At 42.3% G+C, this 18,196-nt stretch overlaps 1 protein-coding gene across 1 annotated transcript in view; it reads left to right on the forward strand.

The window, feature by feature from the left end:
- Positions 1 to 13,582: 13,582 nt before the first annotated feature.
- ttc12 (tetratricopeptide repeat domain 12) overlaps positions 13,583 to 18,196 on the forward strand; it is a 41,093-nt gene continuing 36,479 nt past the window's right edge. The window contains exon 1 of the mRNA XM_029714442.1: positions 13,583 to 13,768. Coding sequence (XP_029570302.1) covers positions 13,714 to 13,768 — 55 coding nt within the window. The 5' untranslated portion in view covers positions 13,583 to 13,713. The remainder of the gene's footprint in view (positions 13,769 to 18,196) is intronic.

An 18,196-nucleotide genomic window follows, 5' to 3' on the forward strand; every position in this document is an offset into this window, starting at 1 on the left:
GCTTTGTAGGTTAGCAGTAAAACCTTGAAATCAGCCCTTGCCTTAACAGGAAGCCAGTGTAGGGAGGCTAGCACTGGAGTAATATGATCAAATTTTTTGGTTCTAGTCAGGATTCTAGCAGCCGTATTTAGCACTAACTGAAGTTTGTTTAGTGCTTTATCCGGGTAGCCGGAAAGTAGAGCATTGCAGTAGTCGAGCCTAGAAGTAACAAAAGCATGGATTAATTTTTCTGCGTCATTTTTGGACAGAAAGTTTCTGATTTTTGCAATGTTACGTAGATGGAAAAAAGCTGTCCTTGAAGCAGTCTTGATATGTTCTTCAAAAGAGAGATCAGGATCCAGAGTAACGCCGAGGTCCTTCACAGTTTTATTTGAGACGACTGTACAACCATCCAGATTAATTGTCAGATTCAACAGAAGATCTCTTTGTTTCTTGGGACCTAGGACAAGCATCTCTGTTTTGTCCGAGTTTAAAAGTAGAACATTTGCAGCCATCCACTTCCTTATGTCTGAAACACAGGCTTCTAGCGAGGGCAATTTTGGGGCTTCACCATGTTTCATTGAAATGTACAGCTGTGTGTCGTCCGCATAGCAGTGAAATTTAACATTATGTTTTCGAATGACATCCCCAAGAGGTAAAATATATAGTGAAAACAATAGTGGTCCTAGAACGGAACCTTGAGGAACACCGAAATTTACAATTGATTTGTCAGAGGACGAACCATTCACAGAGACAAACTGATATCTTTCCGACAGATAAGATCTAAACCAGGCCAGAACTCGTCCATGTAGACCAATTTGGGTTTCCAATCTCTCCAAAAGAATGTGGTGATCGATGGTATCAAAAGCGGCACTAAGATCTAGGAGCATGAGGACAGATGCAGAGCCTCGGTCGGATGTCATTAAAAGGTCATTTACCACCTTCACAAGTGCAGTCTCAGTGCTATGATGGGGTCTAAAACCAGACTGAAGCGTTTCGTATACATTGTTTGTCTTCAGGAAGGCAGTGAGTTGCTGCGCAACAACTTTTTCTAAAATTTTTGAGAGGAATGGAAGATTCGATATAGGCCGATAGTTTTTTATAATTTCTGGGTCAAGATTCGGCTTTTTCAAGAGAGGCTTTATTACTGCCACTTTTAGTGAGCTTGGTACACATCCGGTGGATAGAGAGCCGTTTATTATGTTCAACATAGGAGGGCCAAGCACAGGAAGCAGCTCTTTCAGTAGTTTAGTTGGAATAGGGTCCAGTATGCAGCTTGAGGGTTTGGAGGCCATGATTATTTTCATCATTATGTCAAGAGATATAGTACTAAAACACTTTAGTATCTCCCTTGATCCTAGGTCTTGGCAGAGTTGGGCAGACTCAGGACAATGGAGCCCTGGAGGAATACCCAGATTTAAAGAGGAGTCTGTAATTTGCTTTCTAATGATCATGATCTTTTCCTCAAAGAAGTTCATAAATTTATTACTGCTGAAGTGAAAGCCATCCTCCATTTGCGAATGCTGCTTTTTAGTTAGCTTTGCGACAGTGTCAAAAAGAAATTTCGGATTGTTCTTATTTTCCTCAATTAAGTTGGAAAAATAGGATGATCGTGCAGCAGTGAGGGCTCTTCGATACTGCACGGTACTGTCTTTCCAAGCTAGTCGGAAGACTTCCAGTTTAGTGTGGCGCCATTTCCGTTCCAATTTTCTGGAAGCTTGCTTCAGAGCTCGTGTATTTTCTGTATACCAGGGAGCTAGTTTCTTATGACAGATGTTTTTAATTTTTAGGGGTGCAACTGCATCTAGGGTATTGCGCAAGGTTAAATTGAGTTCCTCGGTTAGGTGGTTAACTGATTCTTGTCCTCTGACGTCCTTGGGTAGGCAGAGGGAGTCTGGAAGGGCATCAAGGAATCTTTGGGTTGTCTGAGAATTTATAGCACGACTTTTAATCTTCCTTGGTTGGGGTCTGAGCAGATTATTTGTTGCAATTGTAAACGCAATAAAATGGTGGTCCGATAATCCAGGATTATGAGGAAAAACATTAAGATCCACAACATTTATTCCATGGGACAAAACTAGGTCCAGAGTATGACTGTGGCAGTGAGTAGGTCCAGAGACATGTTGGACAAAACCCACTGAGTCGATGATGGCTCCGAAAGCCTTTTGGAGTGGGTCTGTGGACTTTTCCATGTGAATGTTAAAGTCACCAAAAATTAGAATATTATCTGCTATGACTACAAGATCCGATAGGAATTCAGGGAACTCAGTAAGGAACACTGCATATGGCCCAGGAGGCCTGTAAACAGTAGCTATAAAAAGTGATTGAGTAGGCTGCATAGATTTCATGACTAGAAGCTCAAAAGACGAAAACGTCATTGTTTTTTTTTTTGTAAATTGAAATTTGCTATCGTAAATGTTAGCAACACCTCCGCCTTTGCCGGATGCACGGGGGGTATGGTCACTAGTGTAACCAGGGGGTGAGGCCTCATTTAACACAGTAAATTCATCAGGCTTAAGCCATGTTTCAGTCAGGCCAATCACATCAAGATTATGATCAGTGATTAGTTCATTGACTATAACTGCCTTGGAAGTGAGGGATCTAACATTAAGTAACCCAATTTTGAGATGTGAAGTATCACAATCTCTTTCAATAATGGCAGGAATGGAGGAGGTCTTTATACTAGTAAGATTACTGAAGCGAACACCGCCATTTTTAATTTTGCCCAACCTAGATCGAGGCACAGACACGGTCTCAATGGGGAAAGCTAACACAAGTCCAACGATGTTGAGGATTTTGGCTATCCTGGACGGCTCTGCTGCCGCTGTTGCCTCTCCAACTCCGTTTGCATTATCTGCCTACAAACATACAATGGGAGATAATCAATACGTTATTCCACTTTCACTTAGATAACCATAGAATCCACTTTAAAAAAATCACACAAGCAATTCAGTAGTTAATCAGCACATGCTTGAATTGTGGATCTCCTACCCTGCATGAGCAAACTATTGCAGCAGTTCCAAGTAAGACGAAGGGTCAAGGTGTGTAAATATTTGTTAACAGCAGCTGCGATCTCTAATGTTAAGGAAGTGTCAAGTTTTTTGTAAGAATACCTTATGATAAGCTGCAGACCATACTATTTACCAAGAGAGTTTTCAACTTTAGTTTTTGAAGCTGTCTATTTACCATCACAAACCGATGCTGGCACTAAGACCGCACTCAATGAGCTGTATAAGTAAGCATTTCACAGTAAGGTCTACACCTGTTGTATTCGGTGCATGTGACAAATAGAAATGAGATTTTATTTGATAGGGCCATAAGTAAAAAAGAAAATGCACATTCAGAGGTGGCGCTTCTAGTGGCCGGTGATTTTTATGCAGGAAAACTGAAATCTGTTTTTACCTCATTTTTACCAGCCTGTCACCTGTGCAACTAGAAGCAACAAAACTCTAGATCACCTTTACCCCACACACAGAAACTCATACAAAGCTCTCCCTCACCCTCCCTTTGCCAAATCTGACCATCCTCAAGATTCCTGCTTACATGCAAAAACTCAAACAAGTGACGAATTCAAAACAGACGTGGTCAGATGAAGCGATGCTAAGCTACAGGATTGTTTTGTGAGTACAGACTGGAATATGTTTAGGGATTCATCCGATAACACTGAAAAATTTACCACATCAGTCACTGGCTTCATTAATAAGTGCTTCCACGACTCGTCCCCACAGTGACAGTACGTACATATCCCAACCAGAAGCCATGGATTACAGGCAACAGCCACACAGAGCTAAAGGCTAGAGCTTTCAAGGAGTGGAAATCCCGCTCTGACCACCGACGAGCTCTCAACCAGGCAAAGCATCAAAACAGGACTAAGATTGACACTCGTCAGATGTGGCAGGGCTTGCAAACTCTTATGGATTACAAAGGGAAATCCAGCCGCGATCTGCCCAGTGATGCAAGACTATCAGTAGCGTTAAATGCCTTCAAAGCAAGCAACACTAAACGATGCATGAGAGTACCAGCTGTTCCGGATGACTGTGTGATCTCGCTCTCCATAGCTGACGTGTGTAAGACCTTTAAACAGGTTAACATTCACAAGGCCGCATGGCCAGACGGATTACCAGGACGCTTACTCAGAGCATGTGTCTTCACTGACATTTTACATTTCTCCCTGACCCAGTCTGTATTACTATAGTCCCTTTTGCCCAAGAATGCCAAGGTAACCTGTCTAAATTACTATTGCCCCATAGCACTCACATCTGTAGCCATGAAATGCATTGAAATTGAAAGGCTGGTCATGGCTTACATCAACACAAACAGCCCAGCCACCCTGGATCTCTATTGCACTCCACACTGCCCTCTCCCACCTGGACAAGAGGAACACCTTTGTGGGAATGCTGTTCATTGACTACAGCTCAGCATTCAACACCATAGTGCCCACTAAGCTCATCACTATGCCCAGTACCCTGGGACTGAACACCTCTCTCTCAATTAAGTATGGGAGGAGTACAAATTGAAGAAGTGGCAGAAACCAAACTATTGGGAGTGCAGCTAGACAACTGCTTATCATGGTCGTCTCAAATAACGAATCTATGTAAAAAAATATATGAAAACAGCATGTATAATCAGAAGGATAGCTAAATATTTACCAGGAAAAATTCTTAAGCAAATAACACAAGCTTTAATTGAGAGTCAAGTGAACTACTGTTCTGTGGTCTGGGGTAATGCATCATCAAGTGAAGTTAGGAGGCTGCAGATTGCACAGAACAAAGCAGCAAGGATTGTTTTATGGTGGAGATATGGTTTTTCGGTTGCAGTCATGGGCAATGTTCTTGGTTGGTCATCAATCGACAAGATAATTGAAAAAAAACATGCTTATTTTATTTCATAATATACATCATTTAAAACGGCCAAGTTCTATTCACAACGGTAATCAGTTGGTAAGAGACCGACATTCCGTAAATACTAGGAATAGATTGTCCACCATCTATGCGTTATCCAGACAGAAAAGAGAAATAGGCAAAATATCATTTCGATTTAGAGCAATAAAGAAATGGAATAAATTAACTGAGCAAACCAGAAACCTTTCAATATATAAATTTAAACATTATTTTAAAACGATTTAAATATAATACACAGAAATGTTGTGGGATTACAGTAGATGAAGAATCAATATTTTTTTAGATAGATTATTTATTGGTTCATTATGTTAGTATATTATGTATGTTTGTAATAGTGTGTTATATGTGAAAATGTGTTCGTATATAAATTGTATTTTAATATTTAAGGACTCTTGGAAGATTAGTCCAAATGGGGACTAAAAGAGATCCAAATAAAATCAAAATCAAATCTGCAACTGGATCCTGGACTTCCTGGCGGTCTGCCCCCAGGTGGTGAGAGTAGGCAACAACATATCCGCCATGTTAACCCTCAACCCAGGGGCCCCAGGGGTGCGTGCATAGTCCCCTCTGTACTCCCTGTTCACCCATGACTGCGTGGCCAAGCACGACTCCAACACCATCATTAAGTTGGCTGACAACTGGTAGGCCTGATCACCGACAATGATGAGACAGCCTATAGTGAGGAGGTCAGAGACCTGGCCGTGTGGTGCCGGGACAACAACCTCTCCCTCAACATGAGCAAAACAAAGGAGCTGATCATGGACTACAGGAAAATATGGGCCGAACACGCCCCCATTCACATCGACGGGCTGTAGTGGAGCGGGTTGAGAGTGTCAAGTTACTTGGTGTCCACATCACCAACAAATGATCATGGTCCAAACACACTAAGACAGTCGTGAAGAGGGCACGGCAACATATTTTCCCCCTCAGGAGACTGATTTAGCATGGGTCCCCAGATCCTAAAGAAGTTCTAAAGTTGCACCATCGAAAGCGTCCTGACAGGTTGCATCACTGCCTGGTATGGCAACTGCTCGGCATCCGACCATAAGACCATCCGACCAGTACATCACTGGGGCCAAGCTTCCTGCCATTCAGGACCTATATACTTGGCGGTGTCAGAAGAAGGCCTTAAAAATTGTCAAAGACTCAGTCATAGACTGTACTCTCTACTACCGCATGGAAACTGGTACCGTTGCATCAAGTCTGAAACCAACATGACCCTAAAACAGCTTCTACACCCAAGCCATAAGACTGCTAAATAGTTAACCAAATAGCTACCCTGACTATCTGCAGTGACCCTTTTTACACTAACTCATTTGAGTCATTACAGTCGCTGATACTGTTTATTATCTATCCTGTTGCCTAGTCAATTTACCCTTACCTATATGAACATATCTACTACCTCAATTACCTAGTACCTCTGCACATCGACTCGGTACCGGTACCCCGTGTATATAGTCAAGTTATCGTTACTCATTGTGTATTTATTCCTCCTGTTATTCATTTTCTATTTTTCTCTCAGCATTTTTGGGAAGTAAGCATTTCACTGTTAGTCTACACCTGTTGTTTACGAAGCATGTGACAAATCAAACTTAATTGATTTGATTTGAAAAGGGAGACAGCAGCATAAAGTGTTAAAAATTGACCATCCTAGGTAGGATGGCACATTAGTGCAGACTTGGGTTCCCTCCATTGTTTCTGTTTTTCTGTAGCTGGATGTATTAAAGTGAACCAAGTTGGAGCTGGTCAATGTATGTCCCAAATAAGCAGTGGTGATTTTAGCATGGAAATCTTGGTGGGGCAAACTCCCACCATTCATTGCACTATAACGGTGACAAACAGTGCCCACAAACTGTTACGGCCTACATAAAGCTGTCCCAACAGCAGAGCTTTCTTTTCAGCTCCATGTAGTGAATCCTTACCACTGCTACACCTGGCTATCAGCGGAGGCTTGTCTGGCTGCAAAACAGTTAATTCAGCCTAATTTACTGCCTTTTTAAAAAACATGGCTGATATGGCTGACTTGCTTAAACAAATAGGGTTTCTACTGACAATTGAGATGTACAAACTATGGCAATATGGGATGACGAGCGTATAAGAAGAAATCCGTAATTTTGATTAAGATATTAATGAGCGAGCTAGGATGGACGTAGTCAATATAACTATTTGTTCAGCATTTTTTAAATGTACAGCGACAGAATTCAGAACATGGGACCTTCTGACAGTATTCTCCCAGTACACCAAGTCAGAATCGTAGGATAAGTAAAGGGGGCATATAAGCAGACAATTCTCTGGATTTATGGTGCTTCAAGACTACTGCGAACTCTGAAATAAAGAAGCCTGAGTTCCCGACTTGGAATTTCGAGTTTGATGGCCGTATTTTCCCAGTCGGAGCAAATTCTTTTCTGACTTCCCAGTTGCTTTGAACTCACTGAAGTCTGAGATTTCAGTTTCCAGTTGTTTTGAACATTGCAGATGTCATGCTGGATTGACAGCATGGCCAATGTATTCAACCTGTTATGGGTCATGGTGTTGAATGTTTATCCTTTTAAGCTTGGAAAAGAGACCGTTAAACCCAGACTTTGACCACACACCCACTCCACTGAATAGTAGCCTAGTGATTGCTTTACAACGCTTGCAGTTAGCCACTGATTCCTTCCAAATCACTCATTGTTGAATTTGTGATTCCAACTTGTTGTGTAATGTTTATGTCTAATGGCCGAAAAGCACCGATAGGTTTTATCTATAATTTCTCTTCATATGACAAGGATTAAAAAGGATTTGCCAGTAGATTGTCGACTTGATTCTTGATGATGATTGCTAACTTGCTAGCTAAGATTTTGAAAATATGATGCTGACATGATCAGTCCAATCAAAGCTATGGTAGATATAACGTGATTGGACGTCATTTTATCTGTGGCCAATGACCTTGAGCCTTCTTGGATGGGTATTTCTAATGTAACTCTATAGCAGCACCCAAGGGGCTTGAATTTTCGAGCTCTACCCATAGATTTTGTGGTGACGTAGTGTCCCCATGAGTAACAGAACACTGAGCCAATCATGGCGCAACTAGAGAATATTACCAACCCCTATGCTCCATATTTTTCACTGGCTGCCCCACAACTACAGAAAGCACTGAGCAAGGCTGAAACACCTACATTTTGGAGCTACCTCAAAAAAAGCAAAAAGGAGACCATGTTTGTATGCGGCTGTATTAACTCAATTATTATTATTCTTACATTTGTTGCAAACTGATATGTGACACGTATTAATGCCAAAATAACATGCAAAAATGAATGACGGGTCGCCACTGCAAATAAGTGGTGGTGATTGGGGATCAACAGGCCTTTATTTATTTTTCCACTCTATGATCCAAGATGGCGTAGCAGTTCAGACGTCCATTACCCTCCTCTTGTCGTGTCCCGTGTATATATATATTTACATATTTTTTCTTCACTTATCTTTTTACATTTTTTATTCTAAAAACTCAACCTCAAAGCACTCTCCTGCAACCCGCCTCACCAATTTAAAAAAGAAAGTATTATTTACCTCATCTGAATTCCACAACAGAAGCTAGCCAGAGGTTAGCCACTTTCACTGGCTAATGTTGAAGTTCAGCTAGCCACGGTTAGCTGTCCTCAGCTATCCATTAGCTCGAAAAGCTATCGCCAGTTTTTGTACAGCGCGACTCAGACCAGAGCATACCGGACCTATTCTCTCTCCTTTCCCCGATTTCTACTGCAGGCTCTGGACATTTACACCTGGATCTTGCAGCTAAGTAGCTGCTACCTGAGTGACTATTGGCAACGTCGGTCCCGGAATTAACACACATTATTACGGAGCTAGCCAGCTAGCCAGCTGAAGAGTTCCGTCAGCCACTCCTGGGCTATTCCTGAGCTAGCCAGCTGAAGTGTCTCCTGGGCTACAACTCACCTATCCTGACCCGTTTTTACTGCCGATGCGGAGCCCCATCGGGTCTTCACGACTGGACCACCGACGTTATCTGCCCGAGGGAGTTATCCAACTGGCCCCTCCGTCGCGACGTAACCTGATCGCCCATCTGCGGCCGGCTAATCGTTAGCTGTCTTTTTGGCTGCGATCTGAATAGGTCTATCGGACACTTTTCTTGGGCCACTATAACTAACTATTTTGCCAACTTGGACAGGTCCCCCCTTCCACACGGAACCCCACTAACCCACAGACGGAAACGCACGAGGTGGCTAAAAACAGACCTCCCTCCCATCTTCCACCAGCTTGCTACCTATGGCCCGGCTAGCTGTCTGAATCTCACTGGACCCTTTGATCACTCGGCTAAGCATGCCTCTCCTTAATGTCAATATGAATTGTCCATTGCTGTTCTGGTTAGTGTTTATTGGCTTATTTCACTGTAGAGCCTCTAGCCCTGCTCATTATACCTTATCCAACCTCTCAGTTCCTCCACCCACACATGCTATGACATCTTCTGGCTTCAATGATGTTTCTAGAGACAATATCTCTCTCATAATCACTAAATGCCTAGGTTTACCTCCTCTGTACTCACATCCCACCATACCTTTGTCTGTACATTATACCTTGAGGCTATTTTATCGCCCCCAGAAACCTGCTCCTTTTTCTCTCTTTTCTGGACGTCACAGACGACCAATTGTTATAGCTTTTAGCCATACCCTCATACTTATTCTTCTCTGCTCCTCTGGGGATGTAGAGGTGAATCCAGGCCCTGCAGTGCCTAGCTCCACTCCTACTCCCCAGGCGCTCTCTTTTGATGACTTCTGTAACCGTAATAACCTTGGTTTCATGCATGTTAACATTAGAAGCCTCCTCCCTAAGTTTGTTTTATTCACTGCTTTAGCACACTCTGCCAACCCGGATGTCCTAGCTGTGTCTGAATCTTGGCTTAGGAAGTCCACCAAAAACTCTGAAATCTTCATCCCTAACTACAACGTTTTCAGACAAGATAGAACGACCAAAGGGGGCGGTGTTGCAATCTACTGCAGAGATAGCCTGCAGAGTTCTGTCCTGCTATCCAGGTCTGTACCCAAACAATTTAAACTTCTACTTTTAAAAATCCACCTCTCCAAAAACAAGTCTCTCACCGTTGCCGCCTGCTATAGACCCCCCTCGGCCCCTAGCTGTGCTCTGGACACCATATGTGAACTGATTGCCCCCCATCTATCTTCAGAGCTCGTGCTACTAGGTGACCTAAACTGGGACATGCTTAACACCCCAGCCATCCTACAATCCAAGCTTGATGCCCTCAATCTCACACAAATTATTAATGAACCCACCAGGTACAACCCCAAAGCCGCAAACACTGGCACACTCATAGATATCATCCTAACCAACATGCCCTCTAAATACACCTCTACTGTTTTCAACCAACTCAGCGATCACTGCCTCATTGCCTGCACCCGTAATGGGTCAGCGGTCAAACGACCTCCACTCATCACTGTCAAACGCTCCCTGAAACATTTCAACGAGCAAGCCTTTCTAATCGACCTGGCCCTGGTATCCTGGAAGGATACTGACGGATATATTCCGTCAGTAGAGGATGCCTGGTTATTTTTTTTAAATGCCTTCCTCTCCATCTTAAATAAGCATGCCCCTTTCAAGAAATTTAGAACCAGGAACAGATATAGCCCTTGGTTTTCCCCAGACCTGACTGCCCTTAACCAACACAAAAATATCCTGTGGCGTTCTGCATTAGCATCGAACTGCCCCCGCGATATGCAACTTTTTAGGGAAGTTAGAAACCAATACACACAGGCAGTTAGAAACGCCAAGGCTAGCTTTTTCAAACAGAAATTAGCTTCGTGCAACTCCAACTCTAAAAAGTTCTGGGACATTGTAAAGTCCATGGAGAATAAGAACACCTCCTCCCAACTGCCCACTGCACTGAGGATAGGAAACTCTGTCACCACCGATAAGCCCACTATAATTGAGAATTTCAATAAGCATTTTTCTACGGCTGGCCATGCTTTCCACCTAACTACCCCTACTGCATTCAACAGCACTGCACCCCCCACAGCTACACGCCCAAGCCTCCCCCATTTCTCCTTTTCCCAAATCCATTCAGCTGATGTTCTGAAAGAGCTGCAAAATCTGGACCCCTACAAATCAGCTGGGCTTGACAATCTGGACCCTTTCTTTCTAAAACTATCTGCCGAAATTATTGCAACCCCTATTACTAGCCTGTTCAACCTCTCTTTCGTGTCGTCTGAGATTCCCATAGATTGGAAAGCAGCTGCTGTCATCCCCTCTTCAAAGGAGGTGACACTCTTGACCCAAATTGCTACAGACCTATATCCATCCTACCCTGCCTTTCTAAGGTCTTCGAAAGCCAAGTCAACAAACAGATTACCGACCATTTCGAATCCCACCGCACCCTCTCCGCTATGCAATCTGGTTTCAGAGCTGGTCATGGGTGCACCTCAGCCACGCTCAAGGTCCTAAACGACATTGTAACTGCCATCGATAAGAAACAATACTGTGCTGCCGTATTCATTGACCTGGCCAAGGCTTTTGACTCTGTTAATCACCACATCCTCATCGGCAGACTCAGTAGCCTTTGTTTCTCAAACGATTGCGTCGCCTGGTTCACCAACTACTTCTCTGACAGAGTTCAGTGTGTCAAATCGGAGGGCCTACTGTCTGGACCTCTGGCAGTCTCTATGGGGGTACCACAGGGTTCAAATCTTGGGCCAACTCTTTTCTCTGTATACATAAATGATGTCGCTCTTGCTGCTGGTGAATCTCTGATCCACCTCTACGCAGACGACACCATTCTGTATACTTCTGGCCCTTCTTTGGACACTGTGTTAACAACCCTCCAGACGAGCTTCAATGCCATTCAACTCTCCTTCCGTGGTCTCCAACTGCTCCTAAACACAAGTAAAACTAAATGCATGCTCTTCAGCCGATCGCTGCCTGCACCTGCCCGCCTGTCCAGCATCACTTCTCTGGACGGTTCTAACTTAGAATTTGTGGACAACTACAAATACCTAGGTGTCTGGTTAGACTGTAAACTCTCCTTCCAGACTCACATCAATCATCTCCAATCCAAAGTGAATTCTAGAATTGGCTTCCTATTTCGCAACAAAGCATCCTTCACTCATGCTGCCAAACATACCCTCGTAAAACTGACCATCCTACCAATCCTCGACTTCGGTGATGTCATTTACAAAATAGCCTCAAATACCCTACTCAACAAGCTGGATGCAGTCTATCACAGTGCCATCCGTTTTGTCACCAAAGCCCCATATACTACCCACCACTGCGACCTGTACTCTCTCGTTGGCTGGCCTTCGCTTCATAATCGTCGCCAAACACATTGGCTCCAGGTCATCTACAAGACCCTGCTAGGTAAAGTCCCCCCTTATCTCCGCTCACTGGTCACCATAGCAGCACCCACCTGTAGCACGCGCTCCAGCAGGTATATCTCTCTGGTCACCCCTAAAGCCAACTCCTCCTTTGGTCGTCTCTCCTTCCAGTTCTCTGCTGCCAATGACTGGAACGAACTACAAAAATCTCTGAAACTGGAAACACTTATCTCCCTCACTAGCTTTAAGCACCAGCTGTCAGAGCAGCTCACAGATCACTGCACCTGTACATAGTCCATTTATAATTTAGCCCAAACTACTACCTCTTCCCCTACTGTATTTATTTATTTTATTTATTTTGCTCCTTTGCACCATATTATTTATATTTTAACTTTGAACTTTCTTCAAACTACAAATCTACCATTCCAGTGTTTTTCTTGCTATACTTTATTTACTTTGCCACCATGGCATTTTTTGCCTTTACCTCCCTTATCTCACATCATTTGCTCACATTGTATATAGTCTTATTTTTTTCTACTGCATCATTGATTGTATGCTGTTTTACTCCATGTGTAACTCTGTGTTTTTGTATGTTGTCGAACTGCTTTGCTTTATCTTGGCCAGGTCGCAATTGTAAATGAGAACTTGTTCTCAACTTGCCTACCTGGTTAAATAAAGGTGAAATAAAATTAAAAAAAATAAAAAATTCAGTGGTTGTTTTAATTTGCTGCTATTTGGTTGCAACTCAGATTCAAAATAATCCTTCCAAGCAGAATCAGGCTTAATTACTCACCTGGGGGTTACTATTCAGTAAATTGATAATCTGTCTTTCAAAAATATTGATTACTTTGCTGTGATGCATAATCCAGTTCCAGTAGTTATTACTCATTTAAAATTATAGAATGACCTAGTACCATGGTGCATTTATGCTACATGATAAAATGCATGCTTGCAATAGTACAATTCAGGGTACAATAGGTGGATATCACTCCATTTGAAGAAGTTGTAGTAAACTGTGCACATTTTCAATACCCCTGAAAATCTCATGGCGGCACTCTTGGTCTTTTTGTGTTCAGATACTGCTGTAAGCAGTCCATTATGAACCGAAGAGTTGACTGAAATAAAGGTGAGCTTGTGCTCTTCAGCGGGGTGGCAGTTGGCAAGCACTCTCTGCTCTATGACTGGAGCTGTTATCACAGGCCTAATATACTGTATCAAGCCTTTATACATTTGTTTGTAGAAAATGTAGTTAAGGTACTCCACGGGATATTGAACGCTTCGAAACCACACGCCCCTACTTAGAGCACGTGACCTTTAGAAATCCAATCCCCACTTGGAAGAAAAAAAGTTTACCGTTACCATAGTTACAAGTACACAACACACTCAAATCAAGAGGAAGAGTAAAGATTGACAGCCACAAGTATTGTAGCAACAGTAGCTAGCTAAACACATAAAATACCTTGTTTCCTTGGTATTGCATAATCTCCATTTAGCAGACTACTAGGAAACAAATCAACATGACAAAAGAGTTCGAGGATTTTGAGAGTTTTTTGAAGAATGTTGATGAAATAAGTAAGTACTGTACCAGCACCACCACCAGTTATTAATCCACAGTAACGTTTGCTAGCTGACGTTAGGTAAGTGTGCGTTCGGGTTTGAAGCTAGCTAGCTAGAGTACTAGCTACTAGTAACTAGCTGAGTGTGAAATTTGTTAGGGACAGATACAGTCAAGTCATTTTAGCTGGCTGTTCTGGTGAAAGACATAAGACCAATGTAGTTGGCTAACGTTAGCTCTACCTTTAAAATACTGTATCTAACGTTAGCTAGCTAGCATCTAGGCTTTCAGGGCAGAGAGTAGCCCAAATTCTGGAAAGCAGTGGGGGCCAGTGCCGTTTATGATGCGGGAGGAAGATTTTCTTTTCTCATGAGCATGGCCTTATTTCTATTACAGCGTGTTGGATGACTGTCATTCATATTCCATTCACCCAGCTCAATGAAACATAGATTTAGGCTACTACATGATACTAGATATTTCCCTATACCTATCATGAGGTTGCTACAACCTAGCTTAGGAATGGACGTTTACAAAGTAGGTGCACACAGGTAGAGAGAAACATTTTAGATGATTGACACATGCAATACCCCCTTGCACACTCTTGTCTGCATCTAGCTTATCTAGGGTGTACTGGTCAAATTCGGGTATTTTTATCCCCGTTTCGTTTGCTTCCATTTAAGAAACGTTTTTCAACAGAATCAGTGGAATGAATACACCCCTGATCATGCATAAATACAGTTCACTTTCATAGTAGCCATACTGTATTCATTCTAGCCTCTATGCACTCTCCTCCTCTCACCTTTTCCCTTCGTTGTGGACTTCAATTAACATTTCATCAGCTGTATGTGACCATGCGAAAACACCTTTCCTAGCCAAACCATGTCATAACTGCTACACACAGCCTACATCGTTGTCCCCATATTAGCTAACGTCCTAGTCAACATAGCTAATATAACTAATGTGTTATTATACAATCATGCAGTAATGTTACAGTGCAGAGTCAGTAAGCAGTTACACCGGTGGGCAATAAATTAATACAACCAAAAGCTTACCTTGACTTGGAAGAGTTCCAGTGTTGTGTTGGATAGTCATAGCCAGCTAGCAAACATAGCATCCCTCTGAGGGATGCTATGTTTGAGTAACTAAACTAGCCAGGTGTTTGAGTAACTAAACTAGCCAGCTGCATTTGCTAGCTAAGTAAGTGAAGCTGAAAGTTTAAAAAATTACTCTCTCTCTTGCTTCTCCTTCATTTTTGAAGAAATTAATTTGTTGAAAACTGTTCAACTATTGTCTTTCTATCTCTTTGAGGCAACTACTCACCACATTTAATGAACTGCAGTGCTAGCTAGCAGTTGCTTATGCTTTCAGTGCTAGATTCATTGTACTCTGATCCTTTGGACAACATGTCAGTTGATGGACCAAGAGGAGGAGGCTACTGTAGACCTTTATTGCAAAACAGTGTGTTTTAATAAATTATTTGGTGACGTGAATATATTTAGTATAGTTTTATCTAAAAAGGATAACTTTTTCAATGTTTTACCATTTTTATTTCTATGAAATTCACTGAGGAGGATGGTCCTCCCCTTCCACCTCTGAAGAGCCTCCACTGCTGGAAAGACAGCTCAACCACCTAACCTATCTACTTTTTGGACTTGAAACATTCAGGAGATGGAGGTGCTCAAAGTTGACCCATTTTGCATAACCCACCAGAAGCACCATACCATGAGACATCCATGATGTATTCATAACAGTATACTTTTTTTTACATTAGTTAAATGCTTACAAACTGGGTTGTCAAACAATTGAATCATTTCTAGAAAACCACGTAAACTCCATTGTTTTTCTCTCCATTTTCGCATATGTTGTAGTTTAGACACTAATTTACTTTGCATGTGTTGTGCCCACCATCGGTTGAGACACAACATACTCTTGAATACAGATTATGTAAAATAGGATCTAAACTAAAACATATGCGAGAAAAAAATTATCTGAATTTCTGCGTTTTTAGAGAGTTTATGTTAAATGTAAAAAAAACAAAAATACAGTATATATTAAGAAAATTATAATAATTCAAGAAATGATCAAATAGTTTGTCAACCATTTTTGTAAGCGTTTAAATGAAATCAAAATCAACTGTTTATATTTTCCAGTAATGAAGACATGAATGTCTCATGGTATGGTGAGGTATGCAAAATGGGTCAACTTTGGTCCCTTCTGAATATTTTGGCATTCAGGTCCAAAAAATAACTTTCTGACCACTTCTACCATGAGCAAATATGTATGGTAAGTTTTGTTCAATTCAAAAAGGGTGCAGTCAAAAAGTGATTGAAATTAAATGGAAAGACCCTTATTTGTTTTACCTTTATTTGTTTATTCCTGATAGGGTATCGTCTACAAATAGCTAGATTGCTACTTTAGATTAGTGAGGCGCACAGTCATTTCAGGGTAATGCAATGATAAAGAGTAGTCTACTGCTGAAGGCAGGCTACAACCTAAAACTTTACCAAGAAAGACCTAAGGTGTTCATTTATAAATTCAGACAATAACAGGGACTATGGTAGTAGTACTAAGTGAATAAAGCAGGTCACAGACATTTCCAGAGGAGTGACAAAGTCAACACATCTAATGGGGTATTTCACCCAAATTACAAAATGTCACTGGTTTCCTTACTCTGTGAGCAGAATATGCAGTGTATCTTACCTTGTCTGACTGCTTACAGGGTAAGGAAACCAAAATGTAATTTTGTCATTTGGGTGGACTATCCCTTTAATCTGTGTGATCTTGCTCTCTGTGGCCGATGTGAGTACATTTTTTAAACAAGCCAACACTCGCAAGGCTGCCGGACAGCACAACAGTGCTTCTTCCCCCTCAGGAGCCTGACAAGATTTAGCATGGGCCCTTGGATCCTCAAAAAGTTCTACATCTGCTCCGTTGAGAGCATCTTGACTGACTGCATCACCGTTTGGTATGGCAAATGCATTGCGCTCGACCTCAACGCGCTACAGAGGATTCTGCGGACAGCCCAGTACATCACTGGGCCTGAGCTCCCTGCCATCCAGGACCCCTATATCAGCCTTGGTTTCTCAAATGACTGCCTTGCCTGGTTCACCAACTACTTCTCAGATAGAGTTCAGTGTGTCAAATCGGAGGGCCTGTTGTCCGGACCTCTGGCAGTCTCCATGGGGGTGCCACAGGGTTCAATTCTCAGGCTGACTCTTTTCTCTGTATACATCAATGATGTCGCTCTTGCTGCTGGTGATTCTCTGATCCACCTCTACACAGACGACACCATTCTGTATACTTCTGGCCCTTCTTTGGACACTGTGTTAACAAACCTCCAGACGCGCTTCAATGGCATACATTGACATTCAATGCCCGTCCGTCTATCATCACTACTCTGGACGGTTCTGACTTAGAATATGTGGACAACTACAAATACCTAGGTGTCTGGTTAGACTGTAAACTCTCCTTCCAGACTCACATTAAGCATCTCCAATCCAAAATTAAATCTAGAATCAGCTTCCTATTTCGCAACAAAGCATCCTTCACTCATGCTGCCAAACATACCCTCGTAAAACTGACTATGCTACCGATCCTTGACTTCGGCGATGTCATTTACAAAATAGCCTCCAACACTCTACTCAGCAAATTGGATGTAGTCTATCACAGTGCTATCCGTTTTGTCACCAAAGCCCCATATACTACCCACCACTGTGACCTGTATGCTCTCGTTGGCTGGCCCTCGCTACATATTCGTCGCCAAACCCACTGGCTCCAGGTCATCTATAAGTCTTTGCTAGGTAAAGCCCTGCCTTATCTCAGCTCACTGGTCACCATAGCAGCACCCACCTGTAGTACGCACTCCAGCAGGTATATTTCACTGGTCATCCCAAAAGCCAACTCCTCGTTTGGAACGAATTGCAAATATCACTGAAGATGGAGTCTTATATCTCCCTCTTTAACTTTAGGCATCAGCTGTCAGAGCAGCTTACCGATCATTGCACCTGTACACAGCCCATCTGTAAATAGCCCAACCAACTACCTCATCCCCATATTGTTATTTATTTTTTGTTCCTTTGCAGCCCAGTATCTCTACTTGCCCATTCATCTTCTGCACATCTATCACTCCAGTATTAATAATAAATTGTAATTATTTAGCCACTATGGCCTATTTATTTCCCTACCTCCCTAATCTTACTACATTTTCACACACTGTATATAGATTTTTCTATTGTGTTATTGACTGTACGTTTGTTTATCCCATTTGTAACTCTGTGTTGTTTGTGTCGCACTGCTTTGCTTTATCTTGGCCAGGTTGCAGTTGTAAATGAGATGTTCTCAACTGGCCTACCTGGTTAAATAAAAGTTAAATAAAAAAATATTAAATAAGATCAGGCGGTGTCGGAGGAAGGTGTGAAAAATGACCAAAGACTCCAGCCACCCAA

Source organism: Salmo trutta, chromosome 26, assembly GCF_901001165.1.
Source record: "Salmo trutta chromosome 26, fSalTru1.1, whole genome shotgun sequence".
In the NCBI taxonomy this organism is placed as follows: domain Eukaryota; kingdom Metazoa; phylum Chordata; class Actinopteri; order Salmoniformes; family Salmonidae; genus Salmo; species Salmo trutta.